The 15,513-nt window shown below is 37.0% G+C and overlaps 2 protein-coding genes across 8 annotated transcripts in view; one reads left to right on the forward strand and one right to left on the reverse strand.

The window, feature by feature from the left end:
- Positions 1-3,667: 3,667 nt before the first annotated feature.
- The window catches only part of LOC119078072 (D-2-hydroxyglutarate dehydrogenase, mitochondrial), a 30,617-nt gene continuing 18,771 nt past the window's right edge, over positions 3,668-15,513 (reverse strand). The window contains exons 8-10 of one of the 5 annotated variants that reach the window (XM_037185527.1): positions 8,031-8,187; positions 5,306-5,443; positions 5,124-5,243 (exon numbers count right to left, since the gene is read on the reverse strand). In XM_037185527.1, the coding sequence (XP_037041422.1) occupies positions 5,241-5,243; positions 5,306-5,443; positions 8,031-8,187 (298 nt within the window). In that variant the 3' untranslated portion in view covers positions 5,124-5,240. Of the gene's footprint in view, positions 4,199-4,258; positions 4,416-4,727; positions 5,444-5,936; positions 6,458-6,906; positions 7,470-8,030; positions 8,188-15,513 lie in introns of those variants that run through there. The other 4 variants (XM_037185525.1, XM_037185524.1, XM_037185526.1 and 1 more) reach the window with 4 other exon arrangements.
- Positions 11,050-13,541, forward strand: LOC119078068 (double-stranded RNA-specific editase Adar-like). Of its 3 annotated transcripts, XM_037185515.1 has the most exons (7): positions 11,075-11,267; positions 11,372-11,747; positions 11,778-12,155; positions 12,212-12,474; positions 12,539-12,677; positions 12,739-12,799; positions 12,872-13,535. In XM_037185515.1, exons 2-7 carry the CDS (start codon positions 11,398-11,400, stop codon positions 13,403-13,405), a joined length of 1,725 nt encoding a protein of 574 aa, XP_037041410.1. In that variant the 5' UTR covers positions 11,075-11,267; positions 11,372-11,397; the 3' UTR covers positions 13,406-13,535. The 3 variants fall into 3 exon arrangements, with proteins under 3 accessions (XP_037041408.1, XP_037041410.1, XP_037041409.1); XM_037185513.1 differs by having other exon boundaries at positions 11,050-11,267; positions 11,372-12,155; positions 12,872-13,541; XM_037185514.1 differs by having other exon boundaries at positions 11,075-11,263; positions 11,372-12,155.

Consider the following 15,513-nt stretch of genomic DNA (forward strand, 5'->3'; position numbering starts at 1 on the left):
TACTGAGGATTGATGCAACGTTTCCTCGTTGAATTGCCACTGATATTCTTTGGAAGAGGTAGCTTGTTGTTCTTTTTTCTTTCGTCACTTCAGTGATTCTGCTTCCAATTTGTTTTAATAATTGAAGCCCAATTTTTCCAAAAACTCCTGTCGTTTCGGTTGCCACTGGTACAAAGAAAAATTGATCTCGTAAATGGGCATATTTTTCAAGTTTTTTGTCCTCGCAAAAAATAAGACTACTAGATGATGCAGATCCCCAGTCAAATCAAGCGCTCCTGCCTGGTTTAGTTTACTGTGCATGCCTTGACAGATTAATTTTGGTCAGACTAAGACTGACAATAAAGAAAAGTTCACCCGTTTAGACGAAAAATTGATCCATTTACAAACAATGTTCATCCGTTTACGTAAACCACGCTTCTATTTTATTGTTTGAACACAACTGTCAAGTAAACGGATGATTTTTAGACCCGTACGAAGTACTGGGGTCTTATAGGTTTACGCATACGTTTGTAACACGTCGAATTGGACTCCCTGAGTAAGGGGAAACCTATTGTGGTTGTCCAGAGATGCCAAATCAGCAAGAAAAAAAATGTCAGTCCGTCCGTCCGTCTGTCTGTCTGCACGATAACTTGAGTAAAACGCATCCGATTTTGAAAATTCTTTTTTTCCCCGTTTGGTAATGTCAAAAGACAGGCTAAGTTCGAAGATGAGTGATTTTGGATCGACCCCTCCTGAGCTGGGGCCCAATAAGTGCTTTACGGTTTTTCGAAGATATCTCCGGACATTTAAACGCTATACTCGTAAATGATACATCGAATAAAAGGTATTTACAATACCGATCGACAAAAAAAAAGTTTATGGAAATCGGATGACCGACTTGTGAGTTAGACCCCTTGGTGTGAAACAGGCACAGGGCGGCAAGCAGTTTTTGCTTGTAGGTCGGCCAAATTTGAACATATTTCGTTCGTTTTAGCTTTATTAGATAGGTATTGACCGTACCAATCAGGGACCGTACCAAGTTTATGAAATTATGTTCTCCGGAGCGTGAGCTAGGTCTCTTGGAGTGAGCTCTTATCTGGCTACTCGGCCGTACAGTGAACGTAGAGTATTTTGTCAATATCTCGAGTAAATTTTGACCGAATTTCATGATTTTTTTTTTGTTTGAAAGGTATTAACGAATGTAAAGCGTCGGTAAAATTTCCGGTCTCCTAACAAAATGGCTGCCGGTGGCCATATTGGATTTTAATAAAAGTGATATATATTGGGAAAAATGGTACTTAGAGTGTTTCTGTTAACATGGAAATAATTTGTTATGTGTGTTGGGTGTTTCAGGCATTCCATATATGGACATCTATATATATATCTATATTCACCTATATTGAGCTATATACAGGCATATAGAGCTATATAATAGCATATTCATCTGTGAAATGTTTATTTATAGGAAAATATAGGTAAATATAGCGGTATATAGCTGTTTAAATAGGAATTTATGAAAGTTGACTTCGTACGGGGCTGTCTATATTGCCTCCGGCAATTTATTTGTATATGCTAACAAGGCAAAGAATGATAATGTAGGTGATTTTAAAAGGCGAATAGCTTTTCAGTAGAGAATGAAGTAAAAGAAATGAAGAGTTTCACAGTAAAGGCTTTTGATACGAATAGGTGTTTCGTACGGGTCGGCGTTAGGTATGTTTTTTAGTCTGAATTCAATGCAATTCAATTCGAAAAATTTCTTTTTTGTTTAAATTTTGACACGTAAAGATTGGTATACCACTTGCTCAAATTTGGAAAAAGTTGGATCGATTTCAACTTTTTGCCCTTTTTGCCAATATCTGCCATATCTGTTAAAACGTATGGAAATACTGCATTTTGGTCATATTGTTTGACAAGGCCATTACAGCATTTAGCGGTTTACTTGGCAGTTTAGTTTGGATAAGAGATAGTTGACTCCGCCCTCTAATCCATTAAAGATCTATTCAAATCAGGTCACTTACATAGCAAACCGTCGTTTTCGCTCCTTGTACTCTTTGCGTGTAATTGCTAATAACATCGAATATTGAGAGACCAAAAAACTGTTATTCACGCCGTAAGTGCGGTCGAAATTCAAAATGGAAAGTGCGGAGGTCTTTCTAACGTAGCGGCATTTTCATACAAGTGCTCGTGCAGAAACTCTTCGTTAAGTTTCTCTGGTGAGAATTTTGACACATCTTTCATATAAAATATGTCAAAATCTTCACTTTGGGTAACGAATCGTTGAAATGTATTTCTCGGTTCACTTTTTCATCAAATTTACATTTTAGGCACACTTACGGCGTTAATTGACGACAACTTTCGACACTGATGTTTTGTTGTGGTTTCGTAACATGTGTACAATCAGTTATTTACATAACAAGGGATAAAAGGGATTTTGTTGATTCGAAGCGAAGCCGAGGTCAATAGACACACGAAAAGGAGACGTTACATTTTATCCCTAGTTGTGCAATGAAAGTATAAATCAGGTATGGTCTGTTCATACAAACCGGAGGACATAGCGATTTCTTATAAACAAACTCACCTCTCATAAGAGGTTAGTTTGTTTATATGAAATCGCTATGTCCTCCGCTACATACAAAGTTTGACATTCGACCATACCTTGTGTTGACGTTCATTGTAGTTATGCACATGGAATTTACATGCTACATGCATCGAAAACCATACTTTTCATGTTTGAAGCACGTCTTTCGACGCCCTCAACATGTAAAATCCATTACATAACTCGGGATAAAAGTGAAAAGTCTCGTTTTCGTGTGTTTATTGACCTCGGCTTCGCCTCGGATCAACAAAATTAACACGAAAACTCTACTTTTCATCTTTTTATCCCTAGTCATGTAAAATACTATTACATGCTTTTGAAACCTAAACCAATTTTCTTGTTTTCGCTAGGTGTTTTCGACCCTAGGGAACACAGAATCATGTAAATTACAAGGGTTGAAAAACGATTTTTAAAAATTCGAGCTATACGCATTCTTCAGATTAGTTTTAGATTACACTCGCGGAATTTTGAAAACCGACACATTTTCTATTTAGTCGTTTAGTGGTTTTTTGTGAATTTTGCATGTAATTTTATATGGAGAAATGAGAAACTCAAGTAAAACACAGAAACAGAAAATGTGTCGGTTTTTAAAAATCCGTGTGTGTAATTTGATAATTTTTGGTGATTCTCGTGAGCTTCAATGTAAGGCGAATGTGAAGTTACTTACCTTTTCTGAAATGTTCGACACTACTCAAAGAAAATTTTGTCTGACAAGGGACAAGGCAACTAACTTCCTTTTCTTTTCCTCGGCTTCTTGTCTCTGTTTTAACTTTTAGAAATAACAAAGTCAATAAAACTGTTATACAGTCTTTGACATTTCAAATGTCTTACTGTCAAATTTTTCTCAGAATTTCATTGTGTCATTGCGAATTCACAATGGCATTCTTTGAAAAAAATGTCAGTGAGACATTTGAAATGTTAAAGCCTGTAACGTTATTTCTACGTTACGCCTAGTGTCTGATCAACGTTTTTATAGTACATTTTGGTAAATAGGAACTACAGCTCGAACTTGTGACTATCGTGGTAGTCAACAGCAGATGAGTAACAGTAAGATTAAATGTTGAATGTAAAAGTGGTAAAAGTTCTGTCACGCAATTTATTTTTGCAGGTCACTTTTTAATCATCATAAAATATCATTTACAAAACTAAGAATTATCTTCTTTGTACAAAAGTTTTAACTTAAAACATCTAATTTTATCACTACAATCTTGGAAGCACCTTATAAGGATTCAAAATGCCGTTCGGATCCATCATGCGCTTAACCTCCCCCATCAAATCAATTGCTTGTTGATTCTTTGAAAGTTTCAGATATTTCGTTTTCATAAAACCAATACCATGTTCGGCACTAATACTTCCACGCAACGTCGATGTGTGTTCGTATACGAATGGTTCAATTTGTTTATGCAGATCGGCAGAGTATTCAGAACTGGATATGTTTAGATGTAAATTGGCATCGCCAAGATGACCGTAACCGCATATCCGTCTGGCTTGATTGCCCAGTCTCTTTTTCATGATATCCACAATTTCATAGAATTGTGGCAACGGCAACGAAATGTCGTATTTGAAGCAGTATCCATCTCTTAAAATTGCTGCACCTATTTGTTCGCGAAGCGCCCATATGTCCTGGAAAATTTTAATGTTAATCATCTTCTTTATTTAGCGTCTCTAGGGACAATTTCTTACTTTTATTTTTGTTGGATTGTTCGTCACGGTACCATCTTGTATAAGGCCATTGTTCATACTGGTTTCCAAAAAATAATTTAGTTTTTCCTCGTCATGAGCTCCATTACTACCAGATGTTTCCACTAGCATGTAGAATGGGAATGGAGTGATTGGTGACCTATTTAGAATATTATAACGATTCCGTTATGAGTAAGGTGTTCATTTTAATCTGAAAATGAAAAGTGCGCGGAAAAGAGTATCTCGCTCCACAGCAGAGTAAGATAAACCAGGCATGAGCGGTTCATTTTTGTAACGTCAAACAAGAGACCTAACACTCTGTATGAAAATGAACTCAAATGAACACTGACATAAATTGAAAAATTGTATTCGCAAAACACAAATACTACTAGATAATTCAAGTCCCTAGTCAAATCAAGCGCTCATGCCTGGTTTACTTTCCTCTGCCACATTTGTTGACTAAGTGTGTGTTCTCGAGCCATCGAAAACTTAGTGAACACTTCATGAAAGTGTGACTCATTTTTCGGGAATACTTAATTTAACGATCGATAAAGAGAATGAACCAGTATGATGATAATCCAAACTTTGGACTCCGAAGATTTATTTACTAAAAAACCTTTTTGCTCGATCACATAAATATATTTCTGATGAATTTACTGTAGAATGAATTGAAATAAAATTTTCCCTACTTTCTGATGATGTCAACAGTCAACAGATTGAAGTACATTGATTGTATATCCCTAAATACATTCATGGAATATACTAAAATCTCTCTGGAAGGACTTTGTAAGGATTCAATATACCATTGGGATCCATTAGGCGTTTCACTTCTTTCATAACATCAAAACATTCAGATTTCTTAGAATATTTCAAGTAATTCGTTTTCAAAAATCCAATTCCATGCTCTGAACTGATGCTACCACAAAGCTTTGACGTGTATGCGTACACGAACGGTTCCAGGCGTTGATACACTTTCGGGTCGAATTCACTACATCGCACAACTAAATGCAAATTTGAATCACCGATATGACCAAAGCCAAAAACTTTTACTGGTAATTCATCCAATTGTTTTCGAGTTGCATCAACCAAATCGTAGAAATGTTTTAACGGGAGGGATACATCGTATGAAAAGCTGTAAGTATCTTTAAATATGGCTTGGCCGATCGATTCCCGAGGCGTCCAGATTAGCTGTTGAGATAAATACATTGTAGCATCTATACAAAACCGAAGGCCAATGATTTTGTGAGTATCAAAGTTCTAAAAACGTTTGTAAGGAAGCATATAAAATGTGAACGATCCACAATGCAATTGTTAGTTTGGAAAAACGTTGTTAGTTGTTAGACAAAATGTTGTCAGTCGAACTTAATTAACAACACGACTTTTTCAGCTGTTAACGAGAGTAACGACAAAAGTCAGCGATGAACTTTGGTTGGTTATCCTTCGCTTTGAAAAACGAATGTTAAATTAGATGCTTATATCAAACGAAGTAAAAGATTTGGTATTGGTGATACGTAACGCCAGTAAAATTTTGATTTAGGAGGCATCGGTGCTTTGCTGAAAAGATCAGTTGTACATTTTAAAAAAAGGATACTGATGGAAAGATGTCATCAAAAATGAAATATGAGGCACACGAATGTAAGCTACAATTTTTGCTAAGTACCGGTGCCTCTTAAGAGATCTGATTAAAAAGAAACGTTTTTCATCCAAATAATTTATTAATTCGTGATGGTTAACTACCATTGTGTCCCATTTACCATAACATCTCCCAAATTGCGAACTAACATTTTACCCAAGCACTTTGTACGGATTTAAAATTCCATTGGGATCCATACGATTTTTAATATCTCCCATCAAGTGAACACACTCGTTACTTTTCGAAAATTTCATGTAATCCGTTTTCAAAAAACCGATTCCATGCTCTGCACTGATGCTACCACGAAGGTTCGCAGTGTACTCATAAACAAATGGTTCCAGCTTGCGATGAACATTCTCGTCGTATTCGCTGCATTTTACACTCAAATGCAAGTTTGCGTCGCCAATGTGACCGAAACTGTAGACTTTAGTCTGAAGGGAGCCAAGTTGCTTCTTAGTAGCTTGCACCATGTGGTGGAAATACTTTTGCGGAATGGATATGTCGTAGAGAAAACAATAACCATCTTTACATATCGCAGCGCTGATGCATTCTCTCGGATCCCAAATAGCCTTTTTGAGATAAGTTACACAGCGAGAATAAATTTAAATTTCTTAAATCAATCTGAAGTCTTTTGTCAAATGTGTCTAGTGGTTGTAAGAGGAAAAATTGCGCTTTTGACTCAGAACATAGCACTCTCAAGTACCGAAGCTGACACTTGAAATTCAAGTACGACAAGTCCAATTTGTAAATATTTGCATGACGAAGAGAAATCCAATTTTTAAGTCAAAAACGCAATCTCTCCGGTTAGACCTCGTGTACCCATTGAGTGGATGTTGTAACAGTTACATTACAATACAACGTTTGGCCTTAAGTAGGAAAGCTAGAAAACGTTCAGTCCACCTAGAGAGAAATGATAGCCCGTACCAGAGAAATGATAACGGCAGGTCACGCTCCGACTCTGCGAGAACCGATATCATTTCTCTGCCAAGTACCCATTTAAACATTAAGAACCCCGCACTTACTTAACGATGACCAACTTTATTTCGAGCGCTTTTAATTAATTTCATCATTTTACAACATTAAAACATTAAAAAAATCATTTCCTCTCAGCAAACATTAAAATTCAACAACTCTTCATACTTGAAGTTAACATTAAACAAATTTTTTAGGAAGAACCTTGTAAGGATTGAGTATACCATTGGGATCCATTAGGCGTTTCACCTCTTTCATCACATCAAAACATTCAGATTTCTTAGAATATTTCAAGTAATTCGTTTTTAAAAAGCCAATTCCATGCTCTGAACTGATACTGCCGCAAAGTTTCGATGTGTATTCATATACAAATGGCTCTAGTCGACGATGGATTTCTGTATCATATTCTTTACATTTGACAATTAAATGCAAATTTGAATCCCCAATATGACCAAAACCAAAAACTGTTGCCGGAAGTGAGCCGATTTGCTTTTTCGTCGCTTCCACCATATCGTAGAAATTCTTTAACGGCACGGATATGTCGTACGAGAAACTGTAACAATCTTCAAACATTGCGCTGCCGATGGTTTCGCGTGGTTCCCAAATAGCCTTTTAGATAAGTTTTGTTTGGTGGATCAATTTTGAAAATTTTCGTGAGAAAAGGTGAAGTGTGCCATACTCCACCGTCGCTTCTATAGCACGTCTTTTGTGTCACTTTGAAAATATTAATTTGTTAAGAGCTGGGACGCATCAATAATTCTAAGGTACATGCCGTTTTTAATTGACGACATGTCATAGTCATGACAAGGTTTCCGTCTTTTAATAGAGCATATTCACTATGGAGTTTCATCTTTCTCACTTTTGAATCTGATTTTAAAATTCCATTTTAAGCATGGCCAGGAAAAGTTAGCTTAGATAGATACGTAATGCAGTATAATGCTAATGTTTCTGTGATTTCAATAATTTGAGTGTGGATTTGTGTAAATAGAAACGAAGGATAGAAACATGTAACTGTTACTACATTGTAACATGTAGAATGTAGAGCATGTACCTAACATTTATAGAAAATAACAAGAACGGTAGAGGATAGTTGAAAGTTTTGCATAGTGCACACTTAAAAGCGATCTAAGTAGAAACGGCGGTGTGTTGGACATTAAACATTTGGTTAACCTTCATTTTCCCGGGCTCATTGGTCACCGTTCCATCAAGTACTAGTCGTTTTTCCATCACATGTTGCAAAAAATTATTTAACTTCTCTTCATCATGGTCCATGCGACTTCCGGAAGTTTCAATCAGCATGTAAAATGGATATTTGGATATAGGCGATCTGGTTGTGGAGGAAAAAGTGCTGATTATTTGAAACATCGAGGATAGTCGTACAGTTAACGTCAACCAGAGTTGTGTCTCTAAGCATGATTTAGTTTTTCTAGAAGTTGTTCATTTATCCGAACACACTACTGCTCTACCACATTCACATATGCAATGATCTATGGTTAAACGACATAAGCAGTGTAATTGTATGAGTAGACCCGCTGGTAAACAGTTGAAGCAAACTCAGGCACAAATTCGATTGACGTTAGTTGTACTTAAAATTTAAACATATTGGCACCATGTAGTGGTCAACGGTCACGTTGGTTGAGAAGTAATTTTTTTTTACGGAACGAGGAGAAAGTGATGATGTGATGAATTTCTTTTTTGAGGTAATTCTTAAAATGAGAGGTGCAAGAAGAAGTCAGAAGTTACTAAGCAGTGCTTAGTAAGCACTGCTATTTTGCATTTATTTTTAAGATTTATCTTCCTAATTTAATTTCTAAAATGCGCAACGACATTCACGCTACACCTCAAGGAAAATCATTTTTCCTATTAACGAAATGTAACAACTTTTTGTCAAAGCACCTAGAATAGAAATAGAATATTTGGCGTGTCTAAATACTACTTTTAGACGGCAAGGAGCGCTTGATTTGACTAGGAACCTGAATTATCAAGTAGCCTTACATTTTGCGAATTAAATTAACTCAATTCATGTCAATGTTCACGGTGGGGTTGAACAAAACTTAAATAGAGTCGCGACACCACCTCTGATTTTTTTTTCATGTTCTGGTTGAGGGGCTCGAGTACTATAAGAAACTGTATTGAGTTTTCGGATCTGTCCAGCCGTTTCGGAGAACCGGCACATGTGGCCGTGCGGGACCCACGAGTCAATTTAAACACATATGGTTATAGCAACGGATAGAGGAGTCGGTTAAAGCTGATTTCCACATATTTTTGGGGTAAATTTCCTCTAACATGTAGCGAAATCAGCTTTAACCGACTCCTGATACACGTAATTAATGTCAGAATTGCTTCAAATAACTTTATTTATGAATAATCGATATCAATACCACTCATCCTAAAGGAACGGGCACTTGAAGATGGATAATAAATTGAAAATTTCATCGTAGAGTGACCTCGCTGCAAACAAAATGTGTAAACAGATACTTGTTGTGAGGCTGGTATGGCAAGTGAGACTGCAGCCTGATCAGGCCTTATTGTTTTGTTGCAAGAAGGGTCTACCTGTGTATTACAGATGAGTTGAAGTTTCGCCGAGGATGGTGACAATAAATTTTTTCAAATATTGTACAATTGAGACACATTTTGTAAAATCCAAAAGACATACATCCTGTAAATATTTTTCATATGCAGAATGAGCATCAGCTGAATATCACCAGCTGGATCTGCTAACACACACTTATCGTATGATAAACAATCAAAACACATTCTTAACAATGTGTTTACTTCATTCACACGTGTTATGTGCGCGTAGATGACGTTAACGTAGAAATGCACTGTGTGTAGGTTGTCTTTGAATTGTATACAATACAAAGTGTTTTTGTTTGTACACCAGCTGGTGATATTCAGCTGGTGCTCATTCTGCATATGAGAAACATTTAGCAATTGTATCACCATTCAAAAATGGCGAAATTTCCAAATTTCGACTTTAGCTGGCAGTTGCTCCGTGGCCAGGTTGTTAAGAGAAGCAATTTTGACACGAATTAACTTACAATTAGTCCCTCTATCCGTTGCTATAACAATCTGTATTTAAATTGACTCGTGGGTCCCGCACGGCCACGTTTGCCGGTTCTCCAAAACTGCTGGACAGATCCGGAAACTGAATACAGTTTCTTATAGTACTCGAGTCCCTCAACCAGAACAAGAAAAAAAATCAGAGGTGGTGTCTCGACTCTATTTAAGTTTTGTTCAACCCCACCGTGGTTCATTTGAGTTTATTTTCATACAGTGTGTTAGGTCCATCATTTGACGTTCTAAAAATGAACTGCTCTTGCCTGGTTTATTTTTACTCTGCCATGACTCTATCTAATTCCTATAGACCATAATGATATTGTGATTGATAGGGTGACTACGATTTTCACTGTAATTATAAGTTGACGTAAAACTTGAAATATATAAGTAACTTCTTCATACAAAGTTTAAGTCAACGTTAGTGCTATAAATGGTATTAATATAAGTATAGAGTAGTATTTTGACACCCGAAATAATGTATTCCTATGCTAGGTGCTTTGGTTGAATGAAACTCGGTGATAGATAATTTTCTTGTTGTCGTATGTCAGAAGGCAGATTGCCAATAGGACATGGATTTAGTTCACAAGACGTTACACTAGAGGGCGACGTAAATTCAGGATAAATGGCAACTTTTGTTCGGAGAAAGGGAATTTTATACGAGTTGCTCAATACACAGGATTTAACATAATCAGGAAGTAACTTATTTTGGAATGAAATTAAATGTTCTAATTAAAGTTGGCAGCTGGTCCGAGTAATATGTGGATTTATATTTTGTATTAGCAAAAAACCATTTTTCTCCATACAAAATACGCCGTTTACACTGAACGGAACGATGGAAAGTAGAGCGTGATCTATAACATTTTGACATATTTTGACAAAAACTACTACTGCGTGCCATGTCCTCCTATTGCATAAATAACTAATTCATCGCTGATAAACATATTATTCTAAAGGAAATAAACAAGGCTTCGCGAATGGTAGCACATTACTTGCTGTTATTTTCGCTGTTGTGAACGTGGGTCTGGCAAAATTCCAACATATCTACAATTAGGATTCATGATTTGGCGCTCTTTTTGTACCTTTATTGAATTATTTCCAAGCTTTTACTGTGCTTTACTACATCTGGTTGACCGTCAAACCAAACAATAGGAGAAAAAAAATCATTTTGAGGACTAACATTGTCGTAAGAGGTATTATGTTACCTCACGTAAATATATTTTTCTACAAATTTTGTTTTCTGTGAGTTTTTCGTTTATGTAAAAATTCAAAGTCCCTTTTCGTACCATTTACGTTCATATTTCGTATCTGAATAATCTAAATCACAAAAAAAGAGAAGAAATAGGGCAGGTAAGTGGAGCGATAAATTGTGGTTAAGTTTCTCATTCACTGAACCGAAAGCCTGGAAATATCATTCGAACTTGAATTCGTTTCCTTTTAATGTAACTTTTCAGTTCAGCATCCCGTCCCTTAAGTTAAAATGAATCTAATTCGGAAAATTCCATCGAAATTAATCCGAACTTCCCAGGTGGGGACGACATCAATTCCCAAAAATCGATGGATCGTTCGCAATCCATTCACTAAAAAAGGTGAAAATCAAAGTCATGACGAACGAGACAGCCTTGCTGGTTTATATACACCGCTGGAAGAATATACTCGTTACCGAAAGGAGGTTCTCAACTTGTCGGCGAATGCTGAACTGGAAGCTCTTGCTCTTAAAAAGAATCATAGAAAGCGAGCCCGATCCCCTTCTCATGACGATCATTCGTATGCAAAGAGACTGTCATCAGGTAGTAATCATACCAGCCGAGAAGATGACAATATTTTCGTTCGAAAGACAAATTCATTTTCTGACGATCATCGTAAAAAGCGAGCTCGTGAATCCAATTCCGATGACCATAATGCAGCGAAGAAGCCACGATTGAATGATACGCCTATCCAGTATGCGATTAAACATCCGAGTCAGTATGCCGATCCAAACCGAAAGGTTTTGGAGAGTTTATTCGATCCTGAAATTACTGCTGAAGGATGGAAAAAGAAAAGCGATGGATTTGAATACCACACACAGATCCGTGGAACCACCTACTACAATATGGGCAATTCAATCGATGATGCTAGAGAGCATGTGGCCGAGAAAGTTCTCAAGGAGCTGTGTGATTTCAGACGAGAGTATATTCGTTGGCCTGACCATTTGTTGCCGTTTCGATTGAATCAAGAATTCGCTGATCAGATTGAACGGTCAGTTGTTGTTGTTTTTCTATTACCACCGTTTTAAACATCGACGTTTGTTACAGAATGGTAAAGACCAAATTCGATGACATTATGGTGCGCGATCTTCGTTACAAGGAACACAAAGTACTAGCTGGAATCGTAATGACTACACATGCACTGTCGCCGCCAAGTGCTAAAGTGGTTGCCATTGGTACTGGAACCAAGTGCTTCGAAAACGTGAACCGTGACGGAGGTGGTACCATTCTGCATGACATGCATGCAGAGGTGGTGGCTCGGCGAAGTTTCAAGCGATTCCTTTGTCATCAACTAAATGAAATGCGCAAGAGTTCGTTTACCTATCGGAACATTCCTTTCGCTGTTCTCACATTTCCATATCAACTTAATTCCAGAAAAATCGTCTGTATTTGAATGGCAAGGCAAAGATATTCGACTGAAAGACGGGGTGAAGTTTCATTTGTATTGCAATGCAATACCCTGCGGTGATGCTCGCGTGTTCAGTTTGAGAGGCCTGATGCAAGTTAAAAATGAGTAAGTCAGTGAATAAGTCCGTGCAATACTCAGACTATAATTGACGAAACTTTCACCTTAGGGCGAAAATGGGATCGTTGAGAATCAAAAAAATTGGAGGGACAGAACCAATATCGGAAAATGTAAATTTCATTGATGAAACAAGCTTTTATTTGCACTGTTGTTGGTCAATCAATCAATTATTCTATTTGCAGATTTTCCGCATCACCTCCCTTTCATGCTCCGACAAAATTGCGCGATGGAATGTACTCGGACTACAAGGTTCCCAGTTGGCTAAATTCATCAAACCAATTTATTTGGAATCTATTGTCCTGGGCAGCCGTTACAGTCCCGTTCACTTGTATCGAGCAATAGGTGGACGCTTAACAGACATTTTGCCCGTTCTACCTTCCGATTATCGCTTGAACAAGCCATACTTCGAATCCACATCACTAATTGAAACCGAAAACTCTCCTGCACGTGAGTCAATGAAGTATGGCATTTGTTGGAGCGATGTATCCGACGATGAAAACGGGCCAGAAGTTCTTGATTTGTTGACCGGTTTAACAAATCGCGGACACACATCGAAGATATCGAAGCTTTCCTTTATGCGTATGTTTAACAGCATAAATCAAAAGCTACCGTATCGGTCCAATGACGGAATTGCTAACTTTCAGAAAGTGAAAGAGCAATTTTATCTGGCGTTGAAGAAAGGAAATTATGGAGCCTGGGAGAAGATCGCTGTCTAGCTTCGTACACTTGCACTTGAATTATGTTTATCTGCATTTACATTATGTTTGCGTTAATCTGTTTTATTTTTTTATATTTTGAGACTCTGATGAATATTTTTCGTTTTCATAATAAATTTCTTTGGTTCCAAATGGATATTTGCTTTTTTAACACACTATGCTGCCCATTGTAGACGGAGAGTCTGCGATCATATCAGTACGTGAAAATACTAGTGCTATAAACTAGTGAAACTAGTGCTATAGTTTTACACTATCCCCAACGCCTGAATTGAAAAATGATTACAGGGGAAAAACAAAGATATTCCTGGTATATACCTCAGCCGTCACATAAAATCCAAAACGATCCAAGAAATTCTAAAATTTTACTCTTTTGGCACGTCGTCAACAACTAATTCATTTGAAAATTCAACGCACTTCGAGCCTGAGTGTTACTCTAAATAGGTTGACAGTGTGTAATTTAACTGCAAAATACGTGAAAGACCATTTCATACAAAATAATACTCTATATGGCAGCTGTCGACCATCACTTTTGCTTGAAGTTGGAAAAAGCATTATTCTTGCGGCAAATCCAGTATGGGACAAGTGTGTTACAAAGGTAAATATAGTGAGGAGGTAATGCCATATATAACCGAATCTCATCCCTTCGTTGAAAGCAAAAAATGGAATAGAAAGTCGGGCCATCTGCTGTGAGATAGCGAAAATATTTTTGTGAAATACAAGTAAATCGTAGGCAACCATTTAAAAAAAAAGATGTCATTGGCATCAAACTTATGTCCTAGGCGTCTGAATGGCATTACCTCCTCACTATATTTACCTTGGTCACTACAGAACAAATGTGAAGTTGGTTCACATGAAAATAAGCGCAGTGACAGCAGTAATTCTATGACAGAATGTTCTAAAATATGGGAAAACTCTATTAAATTTCTTCTTAGTTTCTAAACATCATTCTCCTATAGAATAATTGACATGTTAAAATACAACTGACAGAGTATTATTTTGACACTACCAACTCTTCTATTACTATAGGTTTCTTCGAAGCCGAACAAAATGAACCAAACACGAACCGATGTCATCCATAGAACCATAACCACAACTTATTTTTCTCTGTTATTTTGACAATTGCATTGTTAATAGTGTTGAGGTTATGGCTCTATGGATGACGGTTTGACATTTCATTTCACCTTAGAAGAAAACTATGCTATAGATCATCTTTAAGGCCGTTTGAAATGCCATCTATGTACATCAAAAAAAAAATCTCATACAAATGAACGAACGAAACATTTAACGAAACTTAAGTGAGGTTATGTCTGAAAGTACCTTATCTTTAAGATGATCTATTGAGCACCTTTACTCAGCACCAATTAGGACTTTCTACGATGGTACTGTATAGACTACGTAGTCGACAACCAACGACGACGAAAATCAGTTATAAACTGTTGCTATAATTGCAGTCTTTCATAGTAAAATGAAGGTTTTATTTTGTCGAAAATCAAATAGTTCGGTCATACAATCGCTGCACCAGCTGGTCACATACAATTCCAAATGGGACCAGCTGGTGCAAAATAACGTATGCACGCCAGTTCGGTTTAGCGATTATAAGAAATAACAGATTCAATAAATAATGTTGGCATAGCTCTGCTCCAAGCATGAACACAAGAAATTGGTCTTGCATTTCTTTGTAAAGACAGTAGTCATGATATTTTGGTGTGAATAAGAACACACAACACATTTAGTCGTACAAGCATGTTTGAAAATTTTACTTTTTGACATTGGAAAAATTAGTGCTCGGGCTAGTGCTCGGGTTATGACGTTAGTGAAATTTAGGCATGAATTTGCTACAACTGTTTTTCAGATGGTACACTTATACAAAACTACTCATGCGTCTTCAGAGTTTCACCAGAGCGGGCCAGCTGAAAACAACTGTAGCAAATTCACGTCTAAATTTCGTTGACGTCGACTGTATGCCTGTCTGCATTAAATTAATAGCTATTTTGTACTAACTTGCAAATGGTGTTGTTTTGCGCAATAGATGTGAGTTTGCTGATACGAGCGAAGCGAGGAATCTGACAACGCTTTTACTAAACTATATCGGAAATATCATACACGTA

Source organism: Bradysia coprophila, unplaced genomic scaffold (genome assembly GCF_014529535.1).
Source record: "Bradysia coprophila strain Holo2 unplaced genomic scaffold, BU_Bcop_v1 contig_24, whole genome shotgun sequence".
NCBI lineage: Eukaryota > Metazoa > Arthropoda > Insecta > Diptera > Sciaridae > Bradysia > Bradysia coprophila.